The following is a 27,270-nucleotide window of genomic DNA, read 5'->3' on the forward strand; positions in this document are numbered from 1 at the left end:
GAGAGGGAAAGGAGGTGGCTACTTAAGGCCCCAATCTACCAAGTCTTCCCCACCACTTCTCCCTTGTTTTCCCCCTCTTCTGCTACTTATTTCAAACTTCTGGGATACAATTTCAGCTAAAACGTTTATTTCTCACTCAAAACTTATTTCCCCTCAACTCTATCCCCAAAGAAGAAATAAAATCACAGAAAATCACAGATACATAACAAAAGTATTTGAGGTACCCTCTCATATATGCAAACAAATGCAGACTCGGCCTCAGGCAGAGGGAGACTAAAGGACATCTCTTGGGGTGTCCTGAAGTGATCTGGACCCCTGAAGGCAGACACCTAAGTAGGAATCCCAGTGGGAAGCAAAGCCATAAGGAAGCCTAGGATTCCTTGTGATCCGGAAGTGGGCCAGGAAGGTCTGTTCCAGCTCACATCTCATCCGCATGCAGCACGGTCCGGATGCGCCCACTGGGTCTTGACTTCCCTCCCATCTTCTCAAGCCGTGTCCTTGTTGAGCCATTTGCATCCTTGGCTCCAGGTGGCTCCTTCAGTCTGGACTCTACCACTTGGGTCTCCAGATTTTCTGTTATGTCCTTGTGGGTCAGGATATTTCTGGAAGTCACTGTGAGGTGAAGGAAAGAGGGCAGTAGTAGAGTGCTCCCCTGGGTGGGAGACCCTAGACAGGACAGGACCTCCCTCTTGCTTCTTGACGACCTTGGAGAACAGAGTCCCCCTCCCTTGCTCAGCAGGGGTTGCTCCCTGCCCTTGCCTCTCACCTCCGTGAGGCTGGTAATCCTCAGGCCCAGCTTCTGGTCGACTCTGGAATGGATTGAAGCTGGGCAGGATGATGAGAGCCAGGGAAAAAAGAAGAATCTGGGAGGAAGCAAGAGGAACAGATGAAGGGAGTAGGGGGCAGAGTGAACGGAGGCCAGCTGGGGTTATCGGATGTGGGAAGTAGATCTGGCCGGGTAGTCGGGGTATAAGGATAGAAGTGTGGGGGGAGATGGGAGTAGATAGACTAATGGTACCAAAACACAAGTGCTGGTCTGGGCAGCTTTGTTGGAAGTTTGAGCAATTAGCGTCTGCAGCTGGCGGAGCTGAGCTACCAAGGAGCTGGGAAAGGAGGAATGAAGAGTTAGTATCATCTGGGTACCAGGGGCCAAGAATGGCGCCCCTGTGTGCTGTACCTGCCTTCAAAACACACATACACACACAATGCTTTCACTCACATGTTGTGCCTCTCCAGCTCCTGGACTTTTTTCTGTAATTCTTGGTTCTGTGCAGAACAGGCTGCCACCCTAGAGTGTGCGGAGGTAGGACAAGGCTCAGCAACCTGAGTCCCTTACCTTGCCTGCCACGGTGAGGAAGGGGCCCAGACATGCCCCACAGGAAGCCAGAAATAACCCAGGCATACCTGCTCTCCAGCCCATCAATGTACTCCTTCTTCCGCCGCCGACTGTCCTGAGCTGACTGCTTGTTACGGATTTTCCTCCTGACCTTCTTGAGGACCCTCTCCTCTGCCTGGAGGCCCAGGATGTGTGAGTCCTGGGTCCTTCACCTGCCCCCAACTCCCCAGTGCTTCTCCTGGGATATTGGTCCCTCAGAGGTCATGGTGAGGCCCCTGGGTTGGGATACCCTTAGGGGAAGCATGTTACCTTGGTGAGAGGCAGGTGAGAGGGCAGAGAAACCCCTTCCTGCCCCAGCAGACGCTTCTCCTCATCGGTCAGGAACAGGGTTTGACAGGGCAGCTGGGGTAGGGGCAGGAGAAGATGCAATAGGAGTGAGGAGGGGGTCATCCCATTTGCAGCACCCAGGCTGCTCCCCCTACATGCCTTCTGGAGAGTGTTTCCTATTTCTACTGGGAGACAACTTTAATCTAGAGGTGAGGTGAGGGGCAGAGACCTTAATTCAGACAGGCTCTAGATCAAGCCAAAGGGACTTCCTGAGGCCAAGAAGGGAGAGAGGAGGGTATTGTCATATCCTTCACCCAGAGACTGAGGACCTTGGCACTCTGAGCAAGCTAGGGAAGGCTTATTCTGGTCCATGTCTCCCCATACCCAAGAGAACCTGAAAGAACTCACTACAGTAAAGTTTGCATAATTTCCTTACAGCAAGCACATGATTCACTTTCAGTCATTAACTTCCATTTAGCAGTGTGTTATCCAGTTGCCCATCAACCACAGGGAGCTCCCTGGGGCAGTGGCCCATTCTCCCTTAGGGTCTGAGCTCCGCTTCTCAGACTCAGGTTCTGTCCCCACTCATACAAAGAGCTTCCCAAAGGCAGCCATACGTCTCACAGCAAATCACAGGAGAGGATGTACGGAGAGTGGATGGCCCTTCTCACTAGTATTTCTTTTTGAAAGATGTATGTGGCCGGGCACGGTGGCTCACGCCTGTAATCCCAGCACTTTAGGAGGCCAAGGTGGGCACATCACCTGAGGTCAGAAGTTCGAGACCAGCCTGGCCAACATGGTAAAACCCAATGTCTATTAAAAATACAAAAATTAGCTGGGCGTGGTGGTGGGTGCTTGTAATCCCAGCTACTTGGGAGGCTGAGGCAGGAGAATCACTTGAACCCGAGAGATGGAGGTTGCAGTGAGCCGAGATTGCACCACTGCACTCCAGCCTGGGCAACCAGAGCGAAACTCCATCTCAAAAAAAAAAAAGAAAAAAAAGATGTATGCTTCATTTTGTGACTTACAGAGAATTTACTTTGGTTTTTGCCTGCTCATGGTTTTTGGCTTTTGGCAAAACCATTTCCTGTGTGGCTTTTCCTGATGTGCCCTTCTTGTTCCTGTGACTGTTTGGTGGAACTATTAGAGGAGTGTCTCTTCCACTCTGCCTAATCAAAATCGCTGAGAATGAGGCCTAGAGGGTTTCATTTAAAACAGACAAACAACAAAAAAAAAAAAGAAAAGAGAAAGAAAACAGAGTGGCCAAGGTGGCTCACGCCTGTAATTCCAGCACTTTGGGAGGTCAAGACCGGAGGATTGCTTGAGGCCAGGAGTTCGAGACCAACCTGGGCAACATAGCGAGACTGTCTCTACAATAAAGAAATAACAAAGCATTTACAAACACCATGATGCTTCTAATGTACACCCAAACTTAGGGGCATCAGACTTTTTTTTTTTTTTTTTTTGAGACGGAGTCTTGCCCTGTCGCCCAGGCTGGAGTGCAATGACGCAATCTCCACTCACTGCAACCTCTGCCTCCTGGGTTCAAGTGATTCTCCTGCCTCAGCCTCTCGAGTAGCTGGGATTAAAGGCACCCGCCACCATGCCCAGCTAATTTTTGTATTTTTAGTAGAGATGGGGTTTCACCATGTTGGCCAGGCTGGTCTCGAACTCCTGACCTCGTGATCCGCCCACCTTGGCCTCCCAAAGTGCTGGGATTACAGGCGTGAGCCACGGCGCCCAGCCGGCATCAGACTTTTAATGATTCCTCAGCTCAAGATTCTAAAATGTTGGCTGGGTGTGGTGGCTTATGCCTGTAATCCCAGCACTTTGGGAGGCCGAGGCGGGCGGATCACAAGGTCAATAGATCGAGACCATCCTGGCCAACATGGTGAAACCCCATCTCTACTAAAAATACAAAAATTAGCCGGGCGTGGAGGTGCACACTTGTTGTCCCAACTACTCAGGAGGCTGAGGCAGGAGACTCGCTTGAACCTGGGAGGCAGAGATTGCAGTGAGCTAAGATGGTGCCACTGCACTCCAGTCTGGTGACAGAGCGAGATTCTGTCTAAAAAAAAAAAAATTCTAAGATGCTTAGCTTGGCTTCTGGTCCCAGCTTCAACTGCAGATTTGAAGAGAGGCTAGGACCTGGTCCCTGCCTTTTGGGTACAAGGAGTAATTTTCAGAGGAAAGGGAGGAACAGTGATCTGAGCACAGCCCCCTCTTTACCCAGCCTTGGACGCTGCCCAGCCGGCCTTGAGAAGGCATCTAATGTGATACCTCTGCTACACTGTAGCACTAGCCAGTGGGTGCCTCCTGGGCAACTGTTCCAGTGGAAACATTGCTGCTATTGCTTTTCTTCCTTCCTGTACCTATAACCAGTTGGGATTCCCAGGTGGCCTGTCCCATTTCTGTGTCCTGACCCAAGGCTGAGATAATGGCTCTGGCTAAGAATACTATGCACACAAAGTCTGGGCTTTCTCCTGAGCCCTGTCCCCAGATTCCCTCACCCCACCTTAACTGAGTTTTTGCTACCTTACCCCCAAGGGTTCTCTCTTCCTTGTCCTTTCCTGCTTTTAAAATTGTTCATGTTGGGCCAGGCGCGGTGGCTCACACCTGTAATCCCAGCACTTTGGGAGGCAGAGGCAGGCGGATCACAAGGTCAGGAGTTCAAGACCAGCCTGGCCAATATGGTGAAACCCCGTCTCTACTAAAAATAAAAAAATTAGCCAGGCGTGGTGGCAGGCACCTGTAGTCCCAGCTACTTGGGAGGCTGAGGCAGGAGAATCGCTTGAACCCGAGAGGCAGAGGTTGCAGTGAGCTGAGATCGTGCCACTGCACTCCAGCCTGGTTGACACAGTGAGACTCTGTCTCAAAAAAAAAAAAAAAAAATTGTTTATGTTGGTCAGGCACAGTGGCTCATGCCTGTAATCCCACGACCTTGGGAGGCTGAGGCAGGCAGATTGCTTGAACTCAGGAGATTAAGACCAGCCTGAGCCTGGGCAACATGGCGAAACCCCAAAACCCCATCTCTACAAAAATTAGCCAGATGTGGTGACACACACCTGTAGTCCCAGCTACTCAGGAGGCTGAGGCAGGAGGATTGCTTGAGCCCAAGATGTTGAGGATGCAGTGAGCCGTGATTGCACCACTGCACTCCAGCCTGGACGACAGAGTAAGACCCTGGCTCAAAAAATAAAAAATTGTTCAACTGTTCATGTCTCCTTGGTCTTCAGGCCCAATGCCACAAAAACTGGGGCAAAGGCAGTTCATCATCAGTTTCCATTCCCTCATCCCTTTGCCCTGTGTGATTATATATGTATCAAGGAATAGTGGTTCTGGCTGACACCAAGACTCACCAGGGTTGCACAGGGCACTGGGGCTACAGTGCCTGCTCTGGGCAGGATGTGGGCATGAGCATCAAAGGGCAGCTCACTGACCATGCAGGAATCAGGCACCATAAATGCTGGGCTCCACTGATCTGGAGTAGAAAACAGGTAGCTGGGAGAAAGGAGACTTAGGAACACCCTGACAGTAGGACGGCCGGGGTAGTGGCACAGGTTGGGTAAACCCCCTTAACCCCATGGTTAGGGCCAGTCACGAAGGGCCATTTCCCCCTTCCCACAAAGAACACTGACCTAGCTGGATGGAGATGAGGCCTACATTTGGCCCAGTTTCCCCCTGCATCCTCTCCAGGGCCCCTGCCTCATAGACAACCTCATAGAGCGTAGGAGAACTGGTTGTCCTGGGGGCAGGGGGACTGTCTGGACGGCAGGGGTCCTCAGAGATGCCACTGTCACTGCCAGGAGATGCTTCTGAGCAGTACACCTCATTGGGATCAATGAAAAGCTTCAAGAAATCTTCAGGCTCACTCTCTTGAAGGCCCTACAGTAGGAAAAGGTTATATATATGCGCAGGGAAGAATTTTGGAAGTCCTACCTGACATCAGCCTTATGCTTCATTTTCAGTCCTTTCACTTCCTGGGCATGGAGACAGTCATTATACAACTTACGTCTATTTTGGGGGTGGTCTGTTTTCAGACCTGTCTCCAAGTGGGAGCTGAAGCCTCTTATCACAGAGTTGTGTCTCAACCCCACCCCCACTCCCACTCGTCACACTCACACAGCCACGGTCCCCACCGGACTTCCAGCCTTGCAGTCCCTGTTCCTGTAGCCTAATTACCGGAACCTCTGGAGGGGGGCAGTGGAGTCCCAGCTCCAGGACGGATCCTGTCGAGAAGATATCCTCTGGGGGCTCCAGCCACGCGTCCAGCAGGTCAGGGATTCCGAGATCCATGCTTCTGCAGGAAGGCGTGTGGGACGGAGGGTTGCAGAAAGGGAATGATGGCTTCTTCCTACCCCCTACAGTTTCTGGGCTCCTCTGCTCCCTTTTCCTATTATCCCCGCCCCCCCACTCCTTCCTCACTAGCAAGCCCCCTCACCTGTCCCCTCGATATTTCACCTTCAGCCCTATCCCTCAGGTTCAGACAAACAGGCCCCCCCAAACATTACCTGTTCTGAAGAGCCCAGCCCTGTCAAGCCAGCGTAGCCCGTTGACCGCCCCAAACACTACACCTTTTCTTTCTTCCAGGATCTCGTATCCTGGACCTGCCAGCCAAACCCCGCCCCCAGCCTTACACTACAAAAGTGGGTGCCACCTTGCCAGGAGCCACGGTAGGGCCGCTGTATCTGGGAGTAGGGGACTAAGAGTCTGAGGGTCCACAAACGGAATTTAAGAAGTAGGTAGCCGCGCCCATTCTACTTCAGTTTTCTCTTAGCTATAGTAAATCTTCCTGAGGGTTTGGTGTCTCCTAGCGAAAGAACAGAAAAGGCTGTGTGTGACTGGAGCACAGGGCACTTGAATGCCTGTTCTGTAGCCCTCGCTTTTGCAACAGGAAGATCATGGCAGGGTTGTAAACAAAGGCGGAAAGAGTCAAGAGACCTGCGGATTTACTAGGGCATCGCCTCGCCCACCGCGTGGCGCTCTTCCCAAAGCTGAGTCCTGATTGGAAGCTGAAGACTTAGGTTTCGGAGGGGCAGGACATCGAGCCAATGGCACACCACCCTCTCAAGGCCGCCTCTTCCGTAACTGGTCCGAGACAGCTAGGCTGTTCAGGAGAGTCAGGCCAATGGGGCCGCAGTTCTTTCTTTTTTTTTTCTTTATTCTTATTTTTGGAGACAGGGTCTCGCTCTGTTGCCCAGGCTGGAGTGCGGTGGTGCAATCACGGTTCCACGCAGCACCCGACCTCCCGGGTTCAGGTGATTCTCCCGCCTCAGCACCGCGAGCAGCTAGGACCACAGGCGCGAGCCACCGCGTCTGGCCGGCGGGACTTATTTGTCAGGCGGGGATTGGGTTCCGCCAGACTAAAGGGAGGGGTAAGCGCCAGAATATGAATTGCCGGGAAACTGGGAGAAAGCTCCGGGAAACCCTGAGCAGCCAGGTTTGTCTTCGCGCGCCACGTGACTCGGAAGCTCAGGTTTCACCCAGGAGCGGAGTCAACAGCCCGCTGACCCCAGTGGAGCGGTGAGCCTCGCTCGGCAGGCTGCAGGCGCGCGATGGCGGGTTTCCCCCTCCGCAAGCCGAGCAGTGTGGCGTTAATGGAGAACCGCAGCTGCGCGCACACGCTCGCTGCACGCTGCTCATTCACGGAGGGACACGGGGCAGGAAAACTGCAACAAGTTAAAAAGCCTTTTGCGTTTGGTTTGTTGTCTTATTGTTTGCATACAGTTATCAGGAACATTATGTCCCACACTTGTATAATTTACAAAACGTTTTGATAAACATTGTTCTCTTCCTTAATCCATAACAGTTCTGAGGCACACACGGCGGGTAATATTTTGCAAATTTTACCTATGAGGAGGCAGATCCATGACTAGAAAGTAGTAATACCAAAACTCAGGGTTGATTGATTTTTATTTTTATTTTTTTGCCTTGGTCTAATGTCTGATGGTCCAGGAATTCACTTCAAGTAAAATAATGGAGCTAAACTGATACAGGTATGGTTTTCAGTAGTATTTCAGAAAAGGGTAGCTGGGTGAGTAAAACAGTAGTTTGGAGTGTGAATCCCAGAACTCAAACTGCTATTAATTATCCTTATGAAGATTTGAACGGGCTAAGAGTAAAAACAGGAACAGGGTCTAGTCAGGCATTTTCATGTTACTCATATAATTCTTACAGCAAATAGAGCTGACAAGTTTGTTTGTTTGTTTTTCTTTTGAGACGGAGTCTCGCTCTGTGGCCCAGGCTGGAGTGCAGTGGCGCGATCTCGGCTCACTGCAAGCTCCGCCTTCCGGTTCACGCCATTCTCCTGCCTCAGCCTTCCGAGTAGCGGGGACTACAGGAGCCCAGCTAATTTTTTGTATTTTTAATAGAGACAGGGTTTCACCGTGTTAGCCAGGATGGTCTCGATCTGACCTCGTGATCTGTCCGCCTCGGCCTCCCAATGTGCTGGGATTACAGGCGTGAGCCACCACGCCCGTCCGAGCTGACAAGTTTAAGTAACTTTCTCAAGGTTACCCTGTAAGTAGCTGAACCAAGATTTGGATGCTTCAGCCCATGTTCTTCACACTATCAACCTACCTTGTGGGGCTTTCTCAGATTTCTTATCTGTCTTTCCCGCTCATGTCTCTCCATCCTGCTCAAGTAGTGAAGAGACAAAGCAGCCTTCCTAGATTAATGCAGAGCTCCAAGGAAAGCAAAGCTGTTCTTGTTGAGATCATTCTGAGAGCGAGAAAGGTGGTTAAATACATTTCAAAGGGCTTCCTGCAGGCTGTATGTGCAGAGATGATTTGAGTGGGGAATGTAGTTAGCTTCTGTTGATGTTAGAACTAGAAGGACCCTCTGCAGTCATCTGCTTGTTTAACTTCCTCCTTGCCCCTGATTTATCAAACTCTGGTGAGGAAAAATCACTTGCCTAAAATCATACATCAAGGTAAGGTAAAATTGAAGAGATCTATTGGGCCGGGTGTGGTGGCTCACACCTGCAGTCCCAGCACTTTGGGAGGCTGAGGGGGTGGATCACCTGAGGTCAGGAGTTCAAGACCAGCCTGGTCAACATGGTGAAACCCCGTCTCTACTAAAAATACAAAAATTAGCCGGGCATGGTGGTGAGCGCCTGTAATCCCAGCTACTCGGGAGGCTGAGGCGGGAGAATTGCTTGAAATCTGGGAGGCAGAGGTTGTAGTGAGCCAAGAGCATGCCACTGCATTCCAGCCTGGGCAACAGAGCAAGACTCTGTCAAGAAAGAAAGGAAGAAAGGAGGAAAGAAGAAAGGAAGGAAGGAAGGAAAAAGAAAAGAAATAAAATTGCCAAGAGATTTTAAATGTTCTCATCACAAATAAATATGTGAAGTAATGCATATGTTAATTAGCTTGATTTAGCCATTCTGCAATGTACATATATTTCATTTCTTTTTTCTTTTATTTTTTTTGAGACGGAGTCTTGCTGTGTCGTCCAGGCTGGAGTGCAGTGGTGTGATCTCGGCTCACTGCAACCTCCGCCTCCCCGGTTTGAGTGATTCTCCTGCCTCAGCCTCCTGAGTAGCTGGGATCATAGGCATGCGCCATCACGCCTGGCTAATTTTTGTATTTTTAGTAGAGACAGGGTTTCACCATGTTGGTCAGGCTGGTCTCGAACTCCTGACCTCGTCATCTGCCCACCTCGGCTTCCCAAAGTGCTGGGATTACAGGCGTGAGCCACCCCGCCTGGCCCAATGTACATATATTTCAAAACATCATGTTGTATGCCATAAATATATACAATTATTAGTCATATATGACATATATGTATGTATATGTATAAATAAATAAATAAATAAATATATATATTTGACAACTATAAAGGTAGAACTTGGACCAGAATCCAGGTTTCCTGACCCCCCAGTCATAATTCCTTGTTAATGTTACCAATTACGAATAATTTTTTTTTTTTGAGACGAAGTTTCGCTGTTGTTGCCCAGGCTGGAGCGCAATGGCGCGATCTCGGCTCACTGCAACTTCCGGCTCCCGGGTTCAAGCGATTCTCCTGCCTCAGCCTCCCGAGTAGCTGGGATTACAGGCCCCCGCCACCACGCCCGGCTAATTTTTGTATATTTAGTAGAGACGGGGTTTCACCATGTTGACCAGGCTGGTCTTGAACTTCTGTCCTCAGGTGATTCATCCTCGGCCTTCCAAAGTGCTGGGATTACAGGCGTGAACCACCGCGCCCGGCCCCTTAAGAAGTCTTCACATTCCTCTTTTACTTAAGGAATTACTGGGCTTCGTTTCTGGAGCCTTGTGAGAAGCATTACACTGTCCCCTTTTTTTTTCTTTTTTAAAATTAATTTTCCTGTAGGAAGCAAGATCCCATCTGTCCCTTCTTTAGGCAATGAAGCTTTTTTCACCTTTGCATAAAAGAATAGCTGAGCCCCCTTTTTAAATTTTCTTTTGTCCTTACCGTCCCTTGAGGCTAGAAGAGGATTTTCAAGGCACAGAGTTGTGGGCCACAAGAATCCTGGTTGAGGAAACGGTGAAAGTCCTGAGCTGAAACAACTACCTTGGGGCATTCAAGGAACAGCAAACAGCAAGCCGACCGGCGGGGGTGGCGGGAGCTGGGCTGGAAATCAGGTGGGAGAACTGGCCAGACGCCCGCAGGCGCGGTACGCAGATAGCCTGGAATGCGCTGGGGGCTCTTCCCTGGGCGCGGCTTCAGCACCCCGCATTCCGGTCCCACCATGTCCCCACCCACCTGGAGAAGGCGGAGGCTGCACTGAGTGCCATAAGTAGTCGAGAAAGGATGATTTTCAAGACATACCCTCCCTTTGCTTCCCCCCTTTCCAATTCTGCTTTGTCTTTTTCCTTGTTGTGGGTGCTGGCGAGGGAAAGCAGGCAAGGAAGTTGGTCCCAAGAAGGGAATGCTTTCACCTTGGGCGCCAAGAGGCACTGACGGGGTGTCAGAGCCTTCTGAGAGACCGATGAGACTTTGGCCCAAGGCCAGGAAGATGTCCTCAGATGTGGGCCGGAAGACTTGACAATGCGGGGTCTCCCTCTTTTAAAAATATCCATATAATCAAAGCCTTTGTTGACTGGCCCGCTCCGGCCCCTCAGTCCTCCACGGATGCGCCCCAGGGCCCCAGCCCCGAGGTCCTTTTCCTAATATCCGCCCTTGCTCTCGCTCACTCTCCTCAGGTCGCCTGCTCCGCCCGCTCCCGCTCCCGGTCTCTGATTGCTCCTAACTCACGTCACTCCCGGTCTGTCCCCGCCCACTCGGTGCTGCCATTGGCAGTCGGGCGTGGGTACGCGGCTCCTGTGGGGAAGGGGGGAGCTATGGGAGGGGGCGGGAATTCCCGACTCTAGGCCGGAAGCGCGCGGAGACATGTAGTGAGACCCTCGCGAGGTGAGTGCGGGCTGTCTGGCTGCGGGGTCCAGGTCGGCTGCCCAGGCCTCCCCGGGCCCGGGAGCAGGAGTCCCAGCTCACGCATTCTTCATCTGCTTCCCGCGACGCTTGGCGGCCTCGCACCCCGCCTCCCGGAGCCCGGACTTTCAGGCACCGCCTTCAGTGTCGCCTCAGTCCGTCCCGGGACCGCAGACTCTTAGGGCCCCTCTCCTTGGCCATCTGCCTCTAGGTCTCATACTGGGATCTGAAGCGCTTGTTCTCTGCGCTGGGAAAAGGGGAACGATGGAGCGATCCAGCACCCAAACTTACCCTGTCCAGGTGGCCCATGAAGCTACCCATGACATCTCTGCACAGCCCCAGCCTTTTTGGCTTCACCCACTCCGTTCGGGAGTTGGGGACCTGGCCTTTACATTCCTTAGGGGAACTCCAGCTCCAGGTCCTATTTGGAGGCGGCTCCTAGCTTCCTAGTTTTCTGGGGGCACCAGGTGAAAGGGTGATGAGATATCCATACAGCCTTTCTCATGCCTCGGTTTCCCCCTTGCAGTCTCCCTGAATAAGTCACTTGGGAAAGAAAGTGTGAGAAGAGAGGAATGTTCCTGGTACAGGAGTAGATGAGTCACGCTGGGTTGGGGAAGGTCACAAAGTGGCTGGGGCCAGGGAGCTGCACTCTGCTGACCAAGCTTCCCCATTCCTTGCCCCATGTTCCCTTGCGTGATTTTTCCCAACCACTCTGGTCTGTCTTCCTAGGTCTGAGAGTCACTGGAGCTACCAGAAGCACCATGGGGCCCTGGGGAGAGCCAGAGCTCCTGGTGTGGCGCCCCGAGGCGGTAGCTTCAGAGCCTCCAGTGCCTGTGGGGCTGGAGGTGAAGTTGGGGGCCCTGGTGCTGCTGCTGGTGCTCACCCTCCTCTGCAGCCTGGTGCCCATCTGTGTGCTGCGCCGGCCAGGAGCTAACCATGAAGGCTCAGGTAAGCCTCTCCTTTTCCCCACACTGCTATGAATGCTTGGCTTAGGGAGGGCTCTGGGGCTGGGGGGGAGTGACCAAAGGAGAAGGGAAAGGCAAGGGTAGCCATTGTTTGGGTTGGGGTGGTGGGCCCTGGAGGGGGTTTGTTTGCTTATTCCCCTCTGTGCTTCACCCCTACCCAGCTTCCCGCCAGAAAGCCCTGAGCCTAGTAAGCTGTTTTGCGGGGGGCGTCTTTTTGGCCACCTGTCTCCTGGACCTGCTGCCTGACTACCTGGCTGCCATAGACGAGGCCCTGGCAGCCTTGCATGTGACGGTGAGCACTGGCCTGGGCATGTGACATGCGGGAGGGGAATCACACACCTCTAGGAGTGTTGGTTTGTGGAGACTGATTCATGTGCCACTCCATTACTGTGTGGAAGGCTTTTGGCATGTGGTATGAATTGTGATTTTTGGTTATGGGGCATAATTTTTTCTATGTGTTCCCTCCCCCTTCCCCATTCCCTGTGTGACCCCTACATGCCCGTTGAGACAGTAAGACACTTTTTCTCAGGTGTGTGACTTGCTCCGTGGGTTCTCAGTTCTAGCTACCCGCAAGTGCTCCAAGAATCATCTTCACTGTCTCACCACTTTCCTAAAGGGCTGGAGATAGAGGTCTCTGTAGGCCTGAGAAGGATAGGAGGCAATTCCCTGGGTCTTGGTGTTGCTGACCTTTTTAGGCTTTGGCCCAAGGAAGTGGGCTGTGAGGAATGATCAAGTCCATGGCATAGGACTTGGTTTATTATAGGGAAAACTGAGGCCGTTGGATAGTGGGGCAGGAAAGTCATCCTGGGCTCTTTCCTTTTTTCCTCTAAAACTGAGGAAGTAACGCTGGATGTATCCCTCTGTGTGTCTGTGACTGAGTGACCTGTGTTTCCGTGTGACTGCATATAAGCCTGAATGTCCTGTGATATGTGGCTCTATGTATAAGTATTTGGGGAGGTGGGCAATGTGTGACCTTTTCATGTATGTCTACATCAGTGACTCTCAACTAGGAGTGTGGCTTTGCCCCTCAGGAAACATTTGGTAATGTCTGGGGATATTTTTAGTTGTCACAATGGGGAGGGGGATGGAGGGAACATTGTGCCTGCTATTGGCATCTGGTAGGTAGAGATCAGAAATGCTGTTAAACAATCTACAGTGCATAAGACAGCTCCCATGACAAAGAATTATCTGGCCCAAAATGTTTTTGTTTATTTGTTTTTGTTTTGTTTTGTTTTTGAGAAAGAGTCTTGCTTTGTTGCCCAGGCTGGAGTGCAGTGGCACAATCTCGACTCACTGCAACCTCTGCCTCCTGGGTTCAAGTGATTCTCCTGGCTCAGACTCCCGAGTAGCTGGGATTACAGGCATCCACCACCACACCCTGCTAATTTTTGTATTTTTAGTAGAGACAGGGTTTCACCATGTTGGCCAGGCTGGTCTCAAACTCCTGACCTCAAGTGATCTTCCCGCTTTGGTCTCCCAAAGTGCTGGGATTATAGGCATGAGCCACCGCCCCTGGCCCCAAAATGTTAATAGTTCCAAAGCTGAGAAACTTTGGTCTGCATGTAACACTGTGAGTGACACCATAATCTGCGTGTATGTATCATTCTGTGTCAGTGTTACCAATTCACTCTGTCTTTGTGTGACTGAGAGTAGCCCTGTGTCTATGCAGACCCTAGGTCTGTGTAACTGGGCTTTCACCAGATTTTGCATCTCACTCTTCCTTCCCTGAACATTTTGCTGCTGCTTCTTCCCACAGCTCCAGTTCCCGCTGCAAGAGTTCATCCTGGCCATGGGCTTCTTCCTGGTCCTGGTGATGGAGCAGATCACACTGGCTTACAAGGAGCAGTCAGGGCCGTCACCTCTGGAGGAAACAAGGGCTCTGCTGGGAACAGTGAATGGTGGGCCGCAGCATTGGCATGATGGGCCAGGGGTCCCACAGGCGAGTGGAGTCCCAGCAACCCCCTCAGCCTTGCGTGCCTGTGTACTGGTCTTCTCCCTGGCCCTCCACTCCGTGTTCGAGGGGCTGGCTGTAGGGCTGCAGCGAGACCGGGCTCGGGCCATGGAGCTGTGCCTGGCTTTGCTGCTCCACAAGGGCATCCTGGCTGTCAGCCTGTCCCTGCGGCTGTTGCAGAGCCACCTTAGGGCACAGGTGGTGGCTGGCTGTGGGATCCTCTTCTCATGCATGACACCTCTAGGAATCGGGCTGGGTGCAGCTCTGGCAGAGTCGGCAGGACCTCTGCACCAGCTGGCCCAGTCTGTGCTAGAGGGCATGGCAGCTGGCACCTTTCTCTATATCACCTTTCTGGAAATCCTGCCCCAGGAGCTGGCCAGTTCTGAGCAAAGGATCCTCAAGGTCATTCTGCTCCTAGCAGGCTTTGCCCTGCTCACTGGCCTGCTCTTCATCCAAGTCTAGGGGGCTTCAAGAGAGGGGCAGGGGAGATTGATGATCAGGTGCCCCTGTTCTCCCTTCCCTCCCCCAGTTGTGGGGAATAGGAAGGAATGGGGAAGGGAAATACTGAGGACCAAAAAGTTCTCTGGGAGCTAAAGATAGAGCCTTTGGGGCTATCTGACTAATGAGAGGGAAGTGGGCAGACAAGAGGCTGGCCCCAGTCCCAAGGAACAAGAGATGGTCAAGTCGCTAGAGACAAGATCAGGGGACATTAGGATTGGGGAAGATACTTTACTGCTAGAATCAGAGGTTGGACACTATACATAAGGACAGGCTTACATGGGAGGCTGGAGGTGGGCACCCAGCTGCTGTGGAACGGGTATGGAGAGGTCATAAACCTAGAGTCAGTGTCCTGTTGGTCCTAGCCCATTTCAGCACCCTGCCACTTGGAGTGGATCCCTCCTACTTTTCTTAGCGCCTACCCTCATATCTGTCTCCCTCTTCCCATCTCCCAGGGAACTAGTGCCAAATGGTCTCTCCCTGCCAATTTTGGTGTCTTCTCTGGCCTCTCCAGTCCTGCTTACTCCTCTATTTTTAAAGTGCCAAACAAATCCCCTTCCTCTTTCTCAAAGCACAGTAATGTGGCACTGAGCCCTACCCAGCACCTCAGTGAAGGGGGCCTGCTTGCTCTTTATTTTGGTCCCGGATCCTGGGGTGGGGCAGAAATATTTTCTGGGCTGGGGTAGGAGGAAGGTTGCTGCAGCCACCTACTGCTGCTGTACCCTAGGAATATGGGGACATGGACATGGTGTCCCATGCCCAGATGATAAACACTGAGCTGCCAAAACATTTTTTTAAATACACCCGAGGAGCCCAAGGGGGAAGGGCAATGCCTACCCCCAGCGTTATTTTTGGGGAGGGAGGGCTGTGCATAGGGACATATTCTTTAGAATCTATTTTATTAACTGACCTGTTTTGGGACCTGTTACCCAAATAAAAGATGTTTCTAGACATCTGTACAGTATCTGATTCATTTGTTTTGGGAAAGGGGTGGGCATGTGGCCAGCCTGAGAGGGCCTGTGTCCCAGATGTTTACAGCTGTTTTAAGATTCTTGGTCTCACTGTTTTCACTCAGGCCCCGATAGTCCTCTTCCTGAAGATGACCTAATTTTTCCTCCTTTGTGTCTTGGTACTTCTTTCCCGGTCTCCACCCCTCCGCTTCCCTTCTCTTCCCTCCCCTCCCTCTTCCTTTCCTCTCTCTTTAATCCCTCTCCCCTTTCCGTTCGTAGTCTCAGGACTAATTTAGAACTACTCTTCCCAGCTTGCCCCTCTGAGGGAGTAGCCGAGAGGGTGGAGCGAAGTCCCCAGTTTCCGGAGTCACCACGGCTGCTGGGAAGTGGAGTCCGTTTCCTCCCGGTGCTGCGTGACTGGGGATGTGAAGGAGTCTCGTAAACAAACTACAATTCCCGGCGGTCCCCGCGCGTAACAGGTCAGGGCTAGGCTGGGGCCGGGTTCGCGGTGCTCGCTGAGGCGGCGGTGGCTACGGCTGGAGGAGCCGGGCCGGGGCCGCGGCGGAGGCCGCGGCTGGTACTGGGAGGGTGGCAGGGAGGGACGGGGAAGGAAGATGGCGACGTCGGGGGCGAACGGGCCTGGCTCGGCCACGGCCTCGGCTTCCAATCCGCGCAAATTTAGTGAGAAGATCGCGTTGCAGAAGCAGCGTCAGGCCGAGGAGACGGCGGCCTTCGAGGAGGTGATGATGGACATCGGCTCCACCCGGGTGAGGGGCCGCGCCGGGGAGCCGGAGCAGAGCTGAGCAGTTACGGAGCGGAGACCGGAGAGGCGGGGGGTGGCGGGCGCCGCAGCGAAGGAGGCGGAACAGAGCAGGGGACGCGGGCGCCGCCGTTTGGGAGGCGCCGGTTGAGGGCCGAGGGGCAGGAAGAAGGATTTTGCGCAGGGGAGAGCGAAACACCGGAGAGGTTCGGGGTGTAGAGGCGACTGGGGGTCGAGTATGTGAGGTGGGAGTGGGCGGAGAGGGGAGATGAAGTCCGGCGGAGGTAGGAGGTGAGTGGTCCTTGTGCATCCCTGACGGAGTCCCCTCGAGGACGCTACTGAAGCATGCCTGGTATTGGGGTATGGCCTGGGAGGAGGGCTGCTTGTCTGTAACCTGGCTCTTCTGAGTTTGTGATCTCCTCCAAACTGGTCTCTCTGCCTTCTGCGCTTTGGTGCCCCCGGGAAAGGGCCCCTTGCGTGGTTTGAACGAGCGGTGCTCTGTATAGTGGGGCAGGAAGTCCCCTCCTGCGTCCCGTCCTTTTGCTTCCTTTTTCAAATACTTCTTGTGGTTTCCTGACGTGAATGAAGGTGAGGTCCATTGCTTGGTGTTTTGTCCTGGCCTCCTTGGAGGAGAGGTAGGGTTTTGAATCCTAAAACTGGGTAACCGTCCGACTATAAGTTGTGTGGAACTCTATGGTTTGCTGAGCTTTCTAGGGAGATGGCTGCTTTGTGGGTTAGTGTGTAGGGTGCCTTGGAGGGTCTTCTATGTGTAGGGAATATTCATTCCTAGAAAGTTCTTGAAAGAACTTTCAGGCCTCTGCCAGTCTGCCTCTGAAGCCCCCCTGGCCTTGGTTTCTTGCTTTCCAAGGCTGAATGTCAGAGGGACCAAGGGGTGGGAGTCCGCCTAGGTGGTATGCAGTCTTAATTTAGGGACACATTCTTCTAAAACAACAGTAGGTAAGGATACTGCAATGATTGCTCACGGCAGAGAGCTAGAAGGAATTAAAGGTTGATGGTGGAACATTACTACAACATCTCTAGCCTTTTTCTGCTGGTCTGACTGTGGTTGCATCTATGACTGTGACTCTGGTTGTATTTTTATGTGTATCCCCCTTGACTCTCTTAGTCTTTTTTTTATTTTCTCGTCCTTTCCCCTTTGAGTCTCTAGGGACTATGTGCCCTAGTTTGTGGGAGTCAGAAGTTAGGTGGGGAGGCAAATCTGGGAGGGTGTCTGTGCACGCATGTACACACTTACATGCATGTGTGTGCATAACCTACTGTAACCACTGTGAGGATTATGATCTAACTGTAGACTGCTCCCCTTTAGGAGTTTTTTCATCATGTTGGGGACAGAGACGGGAAGATGGGAGGCTGATCTTGATAGCGTGAGGCCCTGCCCTCGGGACTGTGATTCTGGCAGAGGCATGGTGGGATCTTAGGGCTCGTATGTGCAAAGAAAGGCTGTGCAAAACTCAAAAGCTGGGGCTTCTCTTTACTGTGCCTCGATCTCTTAAAAGGCCCCTTCTACCCACCTTGCTCATATTGGTTAATTTCTCAGCTACACAGAAAAATCTAGTGGGCATACATGGCCAGGGGACCCAAAAATCTAGAGCTAGGGACAAGATATCTGGGACTCAGCCTGTTATCTGGCCAGGTGGGAGGGTTCATTTGAAACAGAGATGGCCATGGGAGGCTATACCACTGAGATACCGGGGTTGCCATATATGTTGATAGTGGTCTTGAAGCGGTCCAGAGGTCAGCACAGTGCTCACTATGCTGACCTCCTGGAACAGAATGTCATTTCTGATGTTGGCTTCTGTACAAGAGTGTGACCCTGGAAGCTCTTAGAACTTGCCCCTCCTCAGCTGCCCTCCTCCCCATGGCCTTGCCCTGGGCCTGTTTATTTGGCTGGTGGCAGAGGCTGAGCCTTGGAAATAGATGCTCACCTCTCACAGAGATAGGATATCTGTACACAGGCTAAACCCATGCCAGGCTGTCTTACGCCTATGCCAGACATATCTCCCCAAAGTGAGGATGAGACCAGGAAGATGGCCCTGGCCCATGCTAGAGTGGGCTACTGCTCTCTCTCCACCCTCCTTCTCCAGGCTTCCCTGCCAATTCAAGAGCCTTAGGATTCAGTGGAAGAATGTCCCTTGGTTTTGGTGCTGTTTTTCCAGCTAGGAGAGCTGCCATTCCTTGGATGTTCTAGTTTGGGAGGTGCAGGCTTTGTGTAGCCTTCCTGATGCTGGGCAAGTGGCAGAGCCCAGAAGCCTGTGCTCTCCAGAGTGGGAAGGAAAGAGGCTGGCAGTAATGACTCTGTGACATCCACCTGTGGCCTTCCTCTTACTCTCTCAATTAGTCCTGGACGCATCTGGAAAGAAAGCAGAGGTTCCTAATAGGCACTCCCCCTTGTGAGTAGCCCGGGGGCTCCTGGCAGCCCCTCAGGGACTCTGCTTAGAGTGATGCCAAATGAGACAGGCCTTCAGCAGAGTATCTGTCTCTGCCTGGCAGGATGATGTCAAGCAGTAGTGATATCATTGATGAGGGTAGTCTGCAGATGGGCTCTGGCGAGTTATTTGCACCAAATCTCGGTGGACCTTTCAAACCCCAACACTGGCCTTTTTTCTGGCAGATTATTTCTTTATTTTTTTTTACTTTTTTTTTTGGAGACAGGATCTCACTCTATCACCCAGGCGGCTATAGCGGAGTGACATAAACATGTCTCACTGCAGCCTCTACCTCCTGGGCTGAAGTGATCCTTTTTTTTTTTTTTTTTTTTTTTTTTTTGAGACAGAGTCTCTCTCTGTCGCCCAGGCTGGAGTGCAGTGGCACAGTCTTGGCTCACTGCAACCTCTACCTCCCAGGTTCACGCCATTCTCCTGCCTCAGCCTCCCGAGTAGCTGAGACTACAGGTGCCCGCCTCCACGCCCGGCTAATTTTTTGTATTTTTAGTAGAGACAGGGTTTCACGGTGTTAGCTAGGATGGTCTCAATCTCCTGACCTCGTGATCCACCTGCCTCGGCCTCCCAAAGTGCTGGGGTTACAGGTGTGAGCTACTGTGCCTGGCCTAGATTTTCTTTTTTTTTTTTTGAGACGGAGTCTCGCTCTGTCACCCAGGCTGGAGTGCAGTAGCACGATCTTGGCTTACTGCAAGCTCCGCCTCCCACATTCACGCCATTCTCCTGCCTCACCCTCCCGAGTAGCTGAGACTACAGGCGCCCGCCACCACGCCCAGCTAATTTTTTGTATTTTTAGTAGAGATGGGGTTTCACCATGTTGGCCAGGATGGTCTTGATCTCCTGACCTCGTGATCCACCCGCCTCGGCCTCCCAAAGTGCTGGGATTACAGGTGTGAGCTACTGTGCCTGGCCTAGATATTTTAAAAGCAGTGGCAGCAGCAACATATCCTGGTGACAGAGATGGCAAGGATGGCTGAAGGAAATAGTGCTCAGGACCCTCCTGACATTCCCACTTGTTCCTCATGTCTCAGTTACAGGCCCAAAAACTGCGACTGGCATACACAAGGAGCTCTCATTATGGTGGGTCTCTGCCCAATGTTAACCAGATTGGCTCTGGCCTGGCCGAGTTCCAGGTGAGTAGACCCCAGCCAGGGAGGAGTGGAGTTTCTTAGGCTGCTTCCTCTGCTGACTTCTGTCCTTTTTGGCAGAGCCCCCTCCACTCACCTTTGGATTCATCTCGGAGCACTCGGCACCATGGGCTGGTGGAACGGGTGCAGCGAGATCCTCGAAGAATGGTGTCCCCACTTCGCCGATACCCCCGCCACATATCCTTCACAGGGGACTTGGGAGTGTCTGAAAGGTAGTGGGGATGGGGGTTCCTCAGGGACTCATAGGAAGCACTTAAGTGTTGTGCAGTCCCATCCTTCTCGTGGAGCTCTTCTTTACCTAGCTTCCCTGAAAAGCGACCATAGCCCCTGCGTCAGCACCTGCTCCTGTGATAAGGAGTTTTGCTCCTGAGGCTGTGCCCCCTGTCTCTGGCTGGCTCTGGCTGGCTCTGGCTGTCTTCACATCAGCTTGCTGCCAGAGGCAAGCCTTCCTTGTCTCCTGCTAAAGGAGATTGGGTCTCTTCTCCTCACATTTCTAAGTTTGCAGTCTCAGAGACCTGCATACCTGTCTCCTCCAAGCCCTGCCTGAACATTCTCCTGGATTTTTTCAGCCCCTTTAGACCTGATTCCCTTTTTCTCTTCCATTCTTTGATCCTATTGTTGTCCCTTATAGAAAAGAAGAAAGGTATGTGTTTCTTGAAACAACTTACCTGCTGCCTCCATTGTTCTTTCCTCATTTGGCCTCTATCTCATCTGTCCTCTCTACTTTTTTCCTTAACTGGTGCTGTTCACATTGACAGCTCTCCCTATAGTCCTGCCTACTTATCTCCTCCCCCAGAGTCTAGCTGGCGAAGGTAAGTGTCCAGGGCGGGCAGACACTCCTGCCTACTCTCTGACGTGTTTCTGGAGGGAGTTGCCCTTTCTGGGTTGGGGCTGGGATTACTGGGCTAAGGTTTCAACAGTACCTCTTCCTATAACGCCAGGGCTGAGAGAGGTGGAGGCAGTTGGAGTAGGTGGGTCAGAGTCCACCCTTGGCCATGTTGACACGAGTGGTCAAGCCTCCCAGTCCAGCCAGAGCAGAACCAATGGGAACTGTAGCCAGACTGGGGTGTGTGTGTAAGGGGGAGGGGAGAATAGCAGAGGGGCAGGTGAAAATGGCAACCTTCTGACAAGGGTGGGTGCAAGATGTAGTGCTCTGGCACTTTTAGATTTCTTAAACTCTCCCCTTGTCCACCTCACTTTCAATGCTCATACCCAGGAATGCTGCTGGGCTCCAAGATTCCCATTCAGCTGGTCCTGGCAGAAGTTTCCAGCTCTCTTAGATTGACTGGGGGAGGGGTCAATTATAGGCAGGAGAAGAACCAGAAAGAAAAGGGGATGATCTGGGTGCTCAGCCATCTTCACTTCCACCTTAGCTGCCCCACATTTTCCAACCCCTAAGCCCACCTTCTTGTCCACTGTCAGCCTTCCTCCTCATGACTTTGTTTTTCTACCCCAGGATGATGCCCTGGGGCAATTTCCCTGCAGAGAAGGGGCAGTTGTTTCGACTACCATCTGCACTTAACAGGTGATGGCCTTTGCCTTCTTTAGGCCAGATCTCTTATCTGTAGTTTCTGGGGCCCTGCTCCCTCACCCCCACCCTGTTCCAGACCAGCTAGTGTTTTCCCTTGCTGGGCAGGGCTTAGAGCTGTCACTGGTGTCAGCTCATTCCTGCTCCCCCCATAGGACAAGCTCTGACTCTGCCCTTCATACAAGTGTGATGAACCCCAGTCCCCAGGATACCTACCCAGGCCCCACACCTCCCAGCATCCTGCCCAGCCGACGTGGGGGTAAGTGGCCCTGTCCCAGGTTTGGGAGTAACCATGGAGCTATTTATTTATTTATTTATTATTATTTCTTTTTTTTTTTGAGACGGAGTCTCACTCTGTCGCCCAGGCTAGAGTGCAGTGGTGCGATCTCGGCTCACTGCAACCTCCGCCCTCCGAGTTCAAGTGATTCTCCTGCCTCAGCCTCCCCAAGTAGCTGGGATTACAGGCATCTGCCACTGCGCCTGGCTAATTTTTTGTGTTTTTAGTAGAGATGAGGTTTCACCATCTTGGCCAGGCTGGTCTTGAACTCCTGACCTCGTGATCCACCTGCCTTGGCCTCCCAAAGTGCTGGGATTACAGGCATGAGCCACCATGCCCGGCCTCCATGGAGCTATTTAAAGCAGGTAGGCAAGTGAGCACTGCAGCCAACGCCACTGTATCCCTTGCAGGTATTCTGGATGGTGAAATGGACCCCAAAGGTATGTGTTCCTCACTGCTGTGGGTACTGAATGCCAAAGAATTTCTGGGCTGGTGTTGGGGTTGTGTGCAGGTTCAGGGAGCAGGACTCCTTCCCGCCTGCTTCTGCTTCCTGTCCTGCCTTACTGGCTCTTTCTCCAACTCTCCCATCACCAGTCTTTCTCTTTCAAGTACCTGCTATTGAGGAGAACTTGCTAGATGACAAGCATTTGCTGAAGCCCTGGGATGCTAAGAAGGTAGGAGGAGGCCACCGGGTGTCACCCACTAGTCTCTCTGCTATCCCCTTGCCATGGGCAGGCCTTCCAGGGTTCTCCACTGAGCACTGTCCTCATTTTCCATATTCTCCCTTCTCTCCTCAGCTATCCTCATCCTCTTCCCGACCTCGGTCCTGTGAAGTCCCTGGAATTAAGTAAGTACTCCCTGAGTTTGGCTGAGAGGTGGCGGAAGGAAGTACAGGGAGATGTAGGAGACTGATCTCTGCTCTTCCCTGACTACTGCATCCCCCTCCTATTTACATCTTTCTTTTTCTCTCCTTCCTCTAGCATCTTTCCATCTCCTGACCAGCCTGCCAATGTGCCTGTCCTCCCACCTGCCATGAACACGGGGGGCTCCCTACCTGACCTCACCAACCTGCACTTTCCCCCACCACTGCCCACCCCCCTGGACCCTGAAGAGACAAGCTACCCTAGCCTGAGTGGGGGCAACAGTACCTCCAATTTGACCCACACCATGACTCACCTGGGCATCAGCAGGGGCATGGGTCTGGGCCCAGGCTGTGATGCACCAGGTGAGTGGCTGTCCTGGCCATGTGCCCACTGGGTGCTGCCTGGCTGGAGGGATGAAGGGAAGGGAGGTTTGAGCACCTGAGATCCTGCTGTGATCACCTACACTGCTTGTTACCTCTGCACCCCAGGATTCCCTCACGGCAGTTCTCAGCCAGTGATAACTGGTAGGTGTGGTGTTTCCTAGAAAGAAGAGGAAGGGCAGCCCCCAGATGGGCAGTGCTATCAGGGATAGAGTAGGGAGGATGTTGTGTTGCCGCTTTCATAGTCTGGTCACTGCCACCCATTCTGGGTGGAAAGGGGCTCAGTTCCCATCAGTAACGTTGGCATCTCTGGTTTTTTGTCTGTGCCTGCAGGACTTCATTCACCTCTCAGCCACCCATCCCTGCAGTCCTCCCTAAGCAATCCCAACCTCCAGGCTTCCCTGAGCAGTCCTCAGCCCCAGCTTCAGGGCTCCCACAGCCACCCCTCTCTGCCTGCCTCCTCCTTGGCCCGCCATGCACTGCCCACCACCTCCCTGGGCCACCCCTCACTCAGTGCTCCGGCTCTCTCCTCCTCCTCTTCCTCCTCCTCCACTTCATCTCCTGTTTTGGGTGCCCCCCCTTACCCTGCTTCTACCCCTGGGGCCTCCCCCCACCACCGCCGTGTGCCCCTCAGCCCCCTGAGTTTGCTCGCGGGCCCAGCCGACGCCAGAAGGTCCCAACAGCAGCTGCCCAAACAGTTTTCGCCAACAATGTCACCCACCTTGTCTTCCATCACTCAGGTATGCGTGGCTGCCTTCCCTGCACGTCTGTCTCCCTTCCCTTTTCTCCTGCCATGTTGTTTCCCCCCAACCCTCCTTTCCTGAAATACCTACTCTATACTCATCCCCTTCCATTCCTCTGTCCTCCACCTGCTCCATCTTTTATCCATCTTGTCTCCTCTTGCTTCACAGTGCAAACCCAAACGCTGTGGTTAAGCTTTTTTAGTTTCAAACCCTGGCTCCACCTCTTACTAGCAGTCACCTTGGACAAGTTATTTAACTTCTATAAACCTCAGTATTTTCATTTCTAAAACAAGGATGGTTCATAAGGATCAAATGAAATAACATACATAAAATACTTAGCACTACACATAGCCCAGGTATATGCTTGACAAATATTAGCTTACCCTTTCCTTTTATTTGCCTCCTCTGTTCCTATCCGTTTTGTGTCTGTCTTTTATCTCATGCCTCTATCCTGTCCCATCTACTCCCCTGTATCCCCTCCTAATTTCATAGAATTCGTAGAATCAGTGAATTTCCTACTATGGAGCCCAATCCCTTCACTTAATAGGTGAGGAAAGTGGGACCTAGAGGGAAAGTGACTTTTCCAAGTTTACCCAGCAAGTTAGGAAGAGTTGAGACTAGAACTTGAAACTCTTAGTTTAGGGCTTTTTCCACAGAGATGAAATTCTTAGCCCTTGTCTCCCTTCTTGTCCTTTTCTTCCTGTTTGCTATCTCTACTCCTCTTTTCTTTCATCCAAATGCTCTTTTCCCTCTCCTCTGCCCAACTTTTCCTCCTCCATTGCTATCCCTGGAATGTGTGTTCTGTGTTCCATCTTTACTCAGGTCCCCTCTTTTGTAGGAAAGACTGAGGCCAGATTAGCAAGGGCTCTGTTCCCAGAGTGTGGAGTGAGCTTGACTTCCCTTCCTTTCTTTCTCCTTTTCTTTCCTTCGTTTCCCACTCCCTCTGGCCTCTTCAAGGCTGTAGAACAGCAGTTCTCAACCTTAGTTCCTTATTTACTAACAATAAATAGTTCAAGTATCAAGGTTTAAGAATGGTTTACTTCTAAGGCTAGGCACGGTGGCTCATGCCTGTAATCCCAGCACTTTGGGAGGCCAAGGCAGGAGTTCAAAGCCCAGGAGTTCAAAACTAGCCTGGGCAATATGGTGAGACCCAATCTCTACAACAAATAAAAAATTACCCAGGTGCAGTTGTGCACACTTGTAGTCCTGGCTACTGGGGAGGCTGAGATGGGAGGATCACTTGAGCCAGGAAGGTTGACGCTACAGTTCCAACTATGATTGCACCCCCAGTTCCAACTATGATTGCACCCCTGTACTCCAGCCTGGGCAACAGAGTGAGGCCCTGTCTCAAAAAAAGAGAATAGTTTACTTCTGGAATAGATTTAAAATTACCCCTGTGTTAGCCTCACTATATCACTTTCATTCTGATAGGCACTTTTTTTTTTTTTGAGACGGAGTCTCGCTCTGTTGCCCAGGCTGAAGTGCAGTGGTGTGATCTCGGCTCACTGTAACCTCCCACTTCCTGGGTTCAAGCAATTCTTCTGTGTCAGCCTCCCGAATAGCTGGGACTACAGACGCCTGCTACCATGCCCAGCTAATTTTTGTATTTTTAGTAGAGACGGGGTTTCACCACGTTGGCCAGGCTGGTCTCGAACTCCTGACCTCAGGTGATCCACCCGCCTCAGGCCTCCCAAAGTGCTGGGATTACAGGCATGAGCCACCACACCCTGCCAACTCATACGCATTTTTGAGTAACTGCACTCAACCCCAGGGATGCCCGTGAGAATGTGGAATGTTGTCATGTTTGTTTTGTTAATGGTTGTAGCTAAAGAAGGTGGGAAGCCCTGACTGAGAGTTCTTGGGGTATACACTGAGTGGTAAGCTTCCCTCTTTTTACTTCTTTTCAGGGCGTCCCCCTGGATACCAGTAAACTGTCCATTGACCAGCGGTTGCCCCCATACCCATACAGCTCCCCAAGTCTGGTTCTGCCTACCCAGCCACACACCCCAAAGTCTCTACAGCAGCCAGGGCTGCCCTCTCAGTCTTGTTCAGTGCAGTCCTCAGTTGGGCAGCCCCCAGGCAGGCAGTCTCATTATGGGACACTGTACCCATCTGGGCCCAGTGGGCACGGGCAACAGTCTTACCACCGGCCAATGAGTGACTTCAACCTGGGGAATGTGAGTATTCAGGCTCCTTGCTCAAAAACAGGGGAGGGGGTGAGGGTGGGTCAATGGGGCCTGAATGGCATGGCTGGTACACTGTGAATGGGGAGATCTAGGTGGGGTGGGTGGCAGGGAGATCTCCTCTCCCCGGGGGTAACATAGCACTGCCAGCTTGGGGCTCCTCTCTTCCTGCGTTTGACCCTACTCCTGCCCCTCTATTTCTGCTCAGCTTGCTCTTTGATGACTTCTGCCTTGACCCGTTCTCTTCCTGGCATGCACATGCTCTGGCCAGCAGGTACGGTGCCCATACTTACTTCGGGCCCCGTGCTCGCTTCTGTCGCTCTGCTTGCTGCCACCTCCCTCTGTCATTGCCTCTGTTCCTGGGGTGGATGAAGGTTGCTGGGTGAAGGGGATATGTTAGCAGGGCTAGGCAGGACACCAGTTCTAAATCCTACTTCCTCAAGATTTGTCTGTATGTCTATAGCTGGAGCAGTTCAGCATGGAGAGCCCATCAACCGGCCTGGTGCTGGATCCCCCTGGCTTTTCTGAAGGGCCTGGATTTTTAGGGGGTGAGGGGCCAATGGGTGGCCCCCAAGATCCCCACACCCTCAACCACCAGAACTTGACCCACTGTTCCCGCCATGGCTCAGGGCCTAACATCATCCTCACAGGTGAGTGGGGGTGGGTGGTGATGGGAAATGGAAGGAGGAAGTGGCACATTCGCTAATGAGTAGGAGATTGAGGGGTCTTGGAAAAGTTTACAGGACATAGGGTCCTCACCTATCTCTTCTACCCACAGGGGACTCCTCTCCAGGTTTCTCTAAGGAGATTGCAGCAGCCCTGGCCGGAGTGCCTGGCTTTGAGGTGTCAGCAGCTGGATTGGAGCTAGGGCTTGGGCTAGAAGATGAGCTGCGCATGGAGCCACTGGGCCTGGAAGGGCTAAACATGCTGAGTGACCCCTGTGCCCTGCTGCCTGATCCTGCTGTGGAGGATTCATTCCGCAGTGACCGGCTCCAATGAGGGGACCTCATCACCATCCCTCTTCTTGGCCCCATCCCCCACCACCGTTCCTTTCCTCCCTTCCCCCTGGCAGGTAGAGACTCTACTCTCTGTCCCTAGATCCTCTTTCTAGCATGAATGAAGGATGCCAAGAATGAGAAAAAGCAAGGGGTTTGTCCAGGTGGCCCCTGAATTCTGCGCAAGGGATGGGCCTGGGGGAACTCAAGGGAGGGCCTAAAGCACTTGTAACTTTGAACCGTCTGTCTGGAGGTCAGAGCCTGTTGGAAAGCAGGGGTAGAGGGGAGCCCTGGAGGCAGGGTTTGTCCGGATGCCTAGGGGTGGGCAGTGCCAGCCCCTCCTCACCACTCTTCCCCTTGCAGTGGAGGAGAGAGCCAGAGTGGATACTATTTTTTATTAAATATATTATTATATGTTAATAAAAAAATCATATCAAACCCTTGGTGTGGTTGGTTATTATTTGGGGCATGGCTGGGGATCTAGGGAGTTATAGGGCCATGGGTCTTTTTATCTATT

At 52.3% G+C, this 27,270-nt stretch overlaps 3 protein-coding genes across 14 annotated transcripts; 2 read left to right on the plus strand and 1 right to left on the minus strand.

Annotated features, from left to right (window-relative positions):
• Positions 1 to 110: 110 nt before the first annotated feature.
• CREB3L4 (cAMP responsive element binding protein 3 like 4) lies at positions 111 to 7,356 on the minus strand. 6 transcript variants are annotated; one of them, XM_054461453.2, is made up of 10 exons: positions 6,321 to 7,356; positions 5,846 to 5,963; positions 5,302 to 5,548; positions 5,023 to 5,144; positions 1,646 to 1,738; positions 1,405 to 1,511; positions 1,220 to 1,288; positions 1,019 to 1,103; positions 767 to 863; positions 111 to 612 (listed from the first exon to the last, which is right to left on the minus strand). In XM_054461453.2, exons 2-10 carry the CDS (start codon positions 5,957 to 5,959, stop codon positions 419 to 421), a joined length of 1,128 nt encoding a protein of 375 aa, XP_054317428.1. In that variant the 5' UTR covers positions 5,960 to 5,963; positions 6,321 to 7,356; the 3' UTR covers positions 111 to 418. The 6 variants fall into 6 exon arrangements, with proteins under 6 accessions (XP_054317428.1, XP_054317407.1, XP_054317439.1 ...); XM_054461432.2 differs by having other exon boundaries at positions 5,786 to 5,963; XM_054461464.2 differs by having other exon boundaries at positions 6,301 to 7,356.
• A 1,741-nt stretch (positions 7,357 to 9,097) lies between these two features.
• Positions 9,098 to 15,420, plus strand: SLC39A1 (solute carrier family 39 member 1). Of its 4 annotated transcripts, none has more exons than XM_054461504.2 (4): positions 9,098 to 11,035; positions 11,783 to 12,001; positions 12,180 to 12,310; positions 13,775 to 15,420. In XM_054461504.2, the coding sequence occupies exons 2-4, from the start codon at positions 11,815 to 11,817 to the stop codon at positions 14,429 to 14,431; spliced, it is 975 nt and encodes a 324-aa protein (XP_054317479.1). In that variant the 5' UTR covers positions 9,098 to 11,035; positions 11,783 to 11,814; the 3' UTR covers positions 14,432 to 15,420. The 4 variants fall into 4 exon arrangements, with proteins under 4 accessions (XP_054317479.1, XP_054317481.1, XP_054317478.1 ...); XM_054461503.2 differs by having other exon boundaries at positions 10,994 to 11,353; XM_054461506.2 differs by lacking the exon at positions 12,180 to 12,310 and having other exon boundaries at positions 10,949 to 11,035.
• Positions 15,421 to 15,427: 7 nt separating this feature from the next.
• Positions 15,428 to 27,191, plus strand: CRTC2 (CREB regulated transcription coactivator 2). Of its 4 annotated transcripts, none has more exons than XM_054461492.2 (14): positions 15,428 to 16,184; positions 19,668 to 19,769; positions 19,845 to 19,958; positions 20,532 to 20,596; positions 21,241 to 21,309; positions 21,468 to 21,571; positions 22,000 to 22,029; positions 22,184 to 22,263; positions 22,387 to 22,436; positions 22,570 to 22,814; positions 23,166 to 23,572; positions 25,483 to 25,752; positions 26,222 to 26,408; positions 26,537 to 27,191. In XM_054461492.2, exons 1-14 carry the CDS (start codon positions 16,032 to 16,034, stop codon positions 26,755 to 26,757), a joined length of 2,097 nt encoding a protein of 698 aa, XP_054317467.1. In that variant the 5' UTR covers positions 15,428 to 16,031; the 3' UTR covers positions 26,758 to 27,191. The 4 variants fall into 4 exon arrangements, with proteins under 4 accessions (XP_054317467.1, XP_054317469.1, XP_054317471.1 ...); XM_054461494.2 differs by having other exon boundaries at positions 22,199 to 22,263; XM_054461496.2 differs by having other exon boundaries at positions 15,428 to 16,157.
• The last annotated feature ends 79 nt before the right edge of the window (positions 27,192 to 27,270 follow it).

The sequence above is a fragment of the Pongo pygmaeus genome, chromosome 1 (assembly GCF_028885625.2).
Source record: "Pongo pygmaeus isolate AG05252 chromosome 1, NHGRI_mPonPyg2-v2.0_pri, whole genome shotgun sequence".
NCBI lineage: Eukaryota > Metazoa > Chordata > Mammalia > Primates > Hominidae > Pongo > Pongo pygmaeus.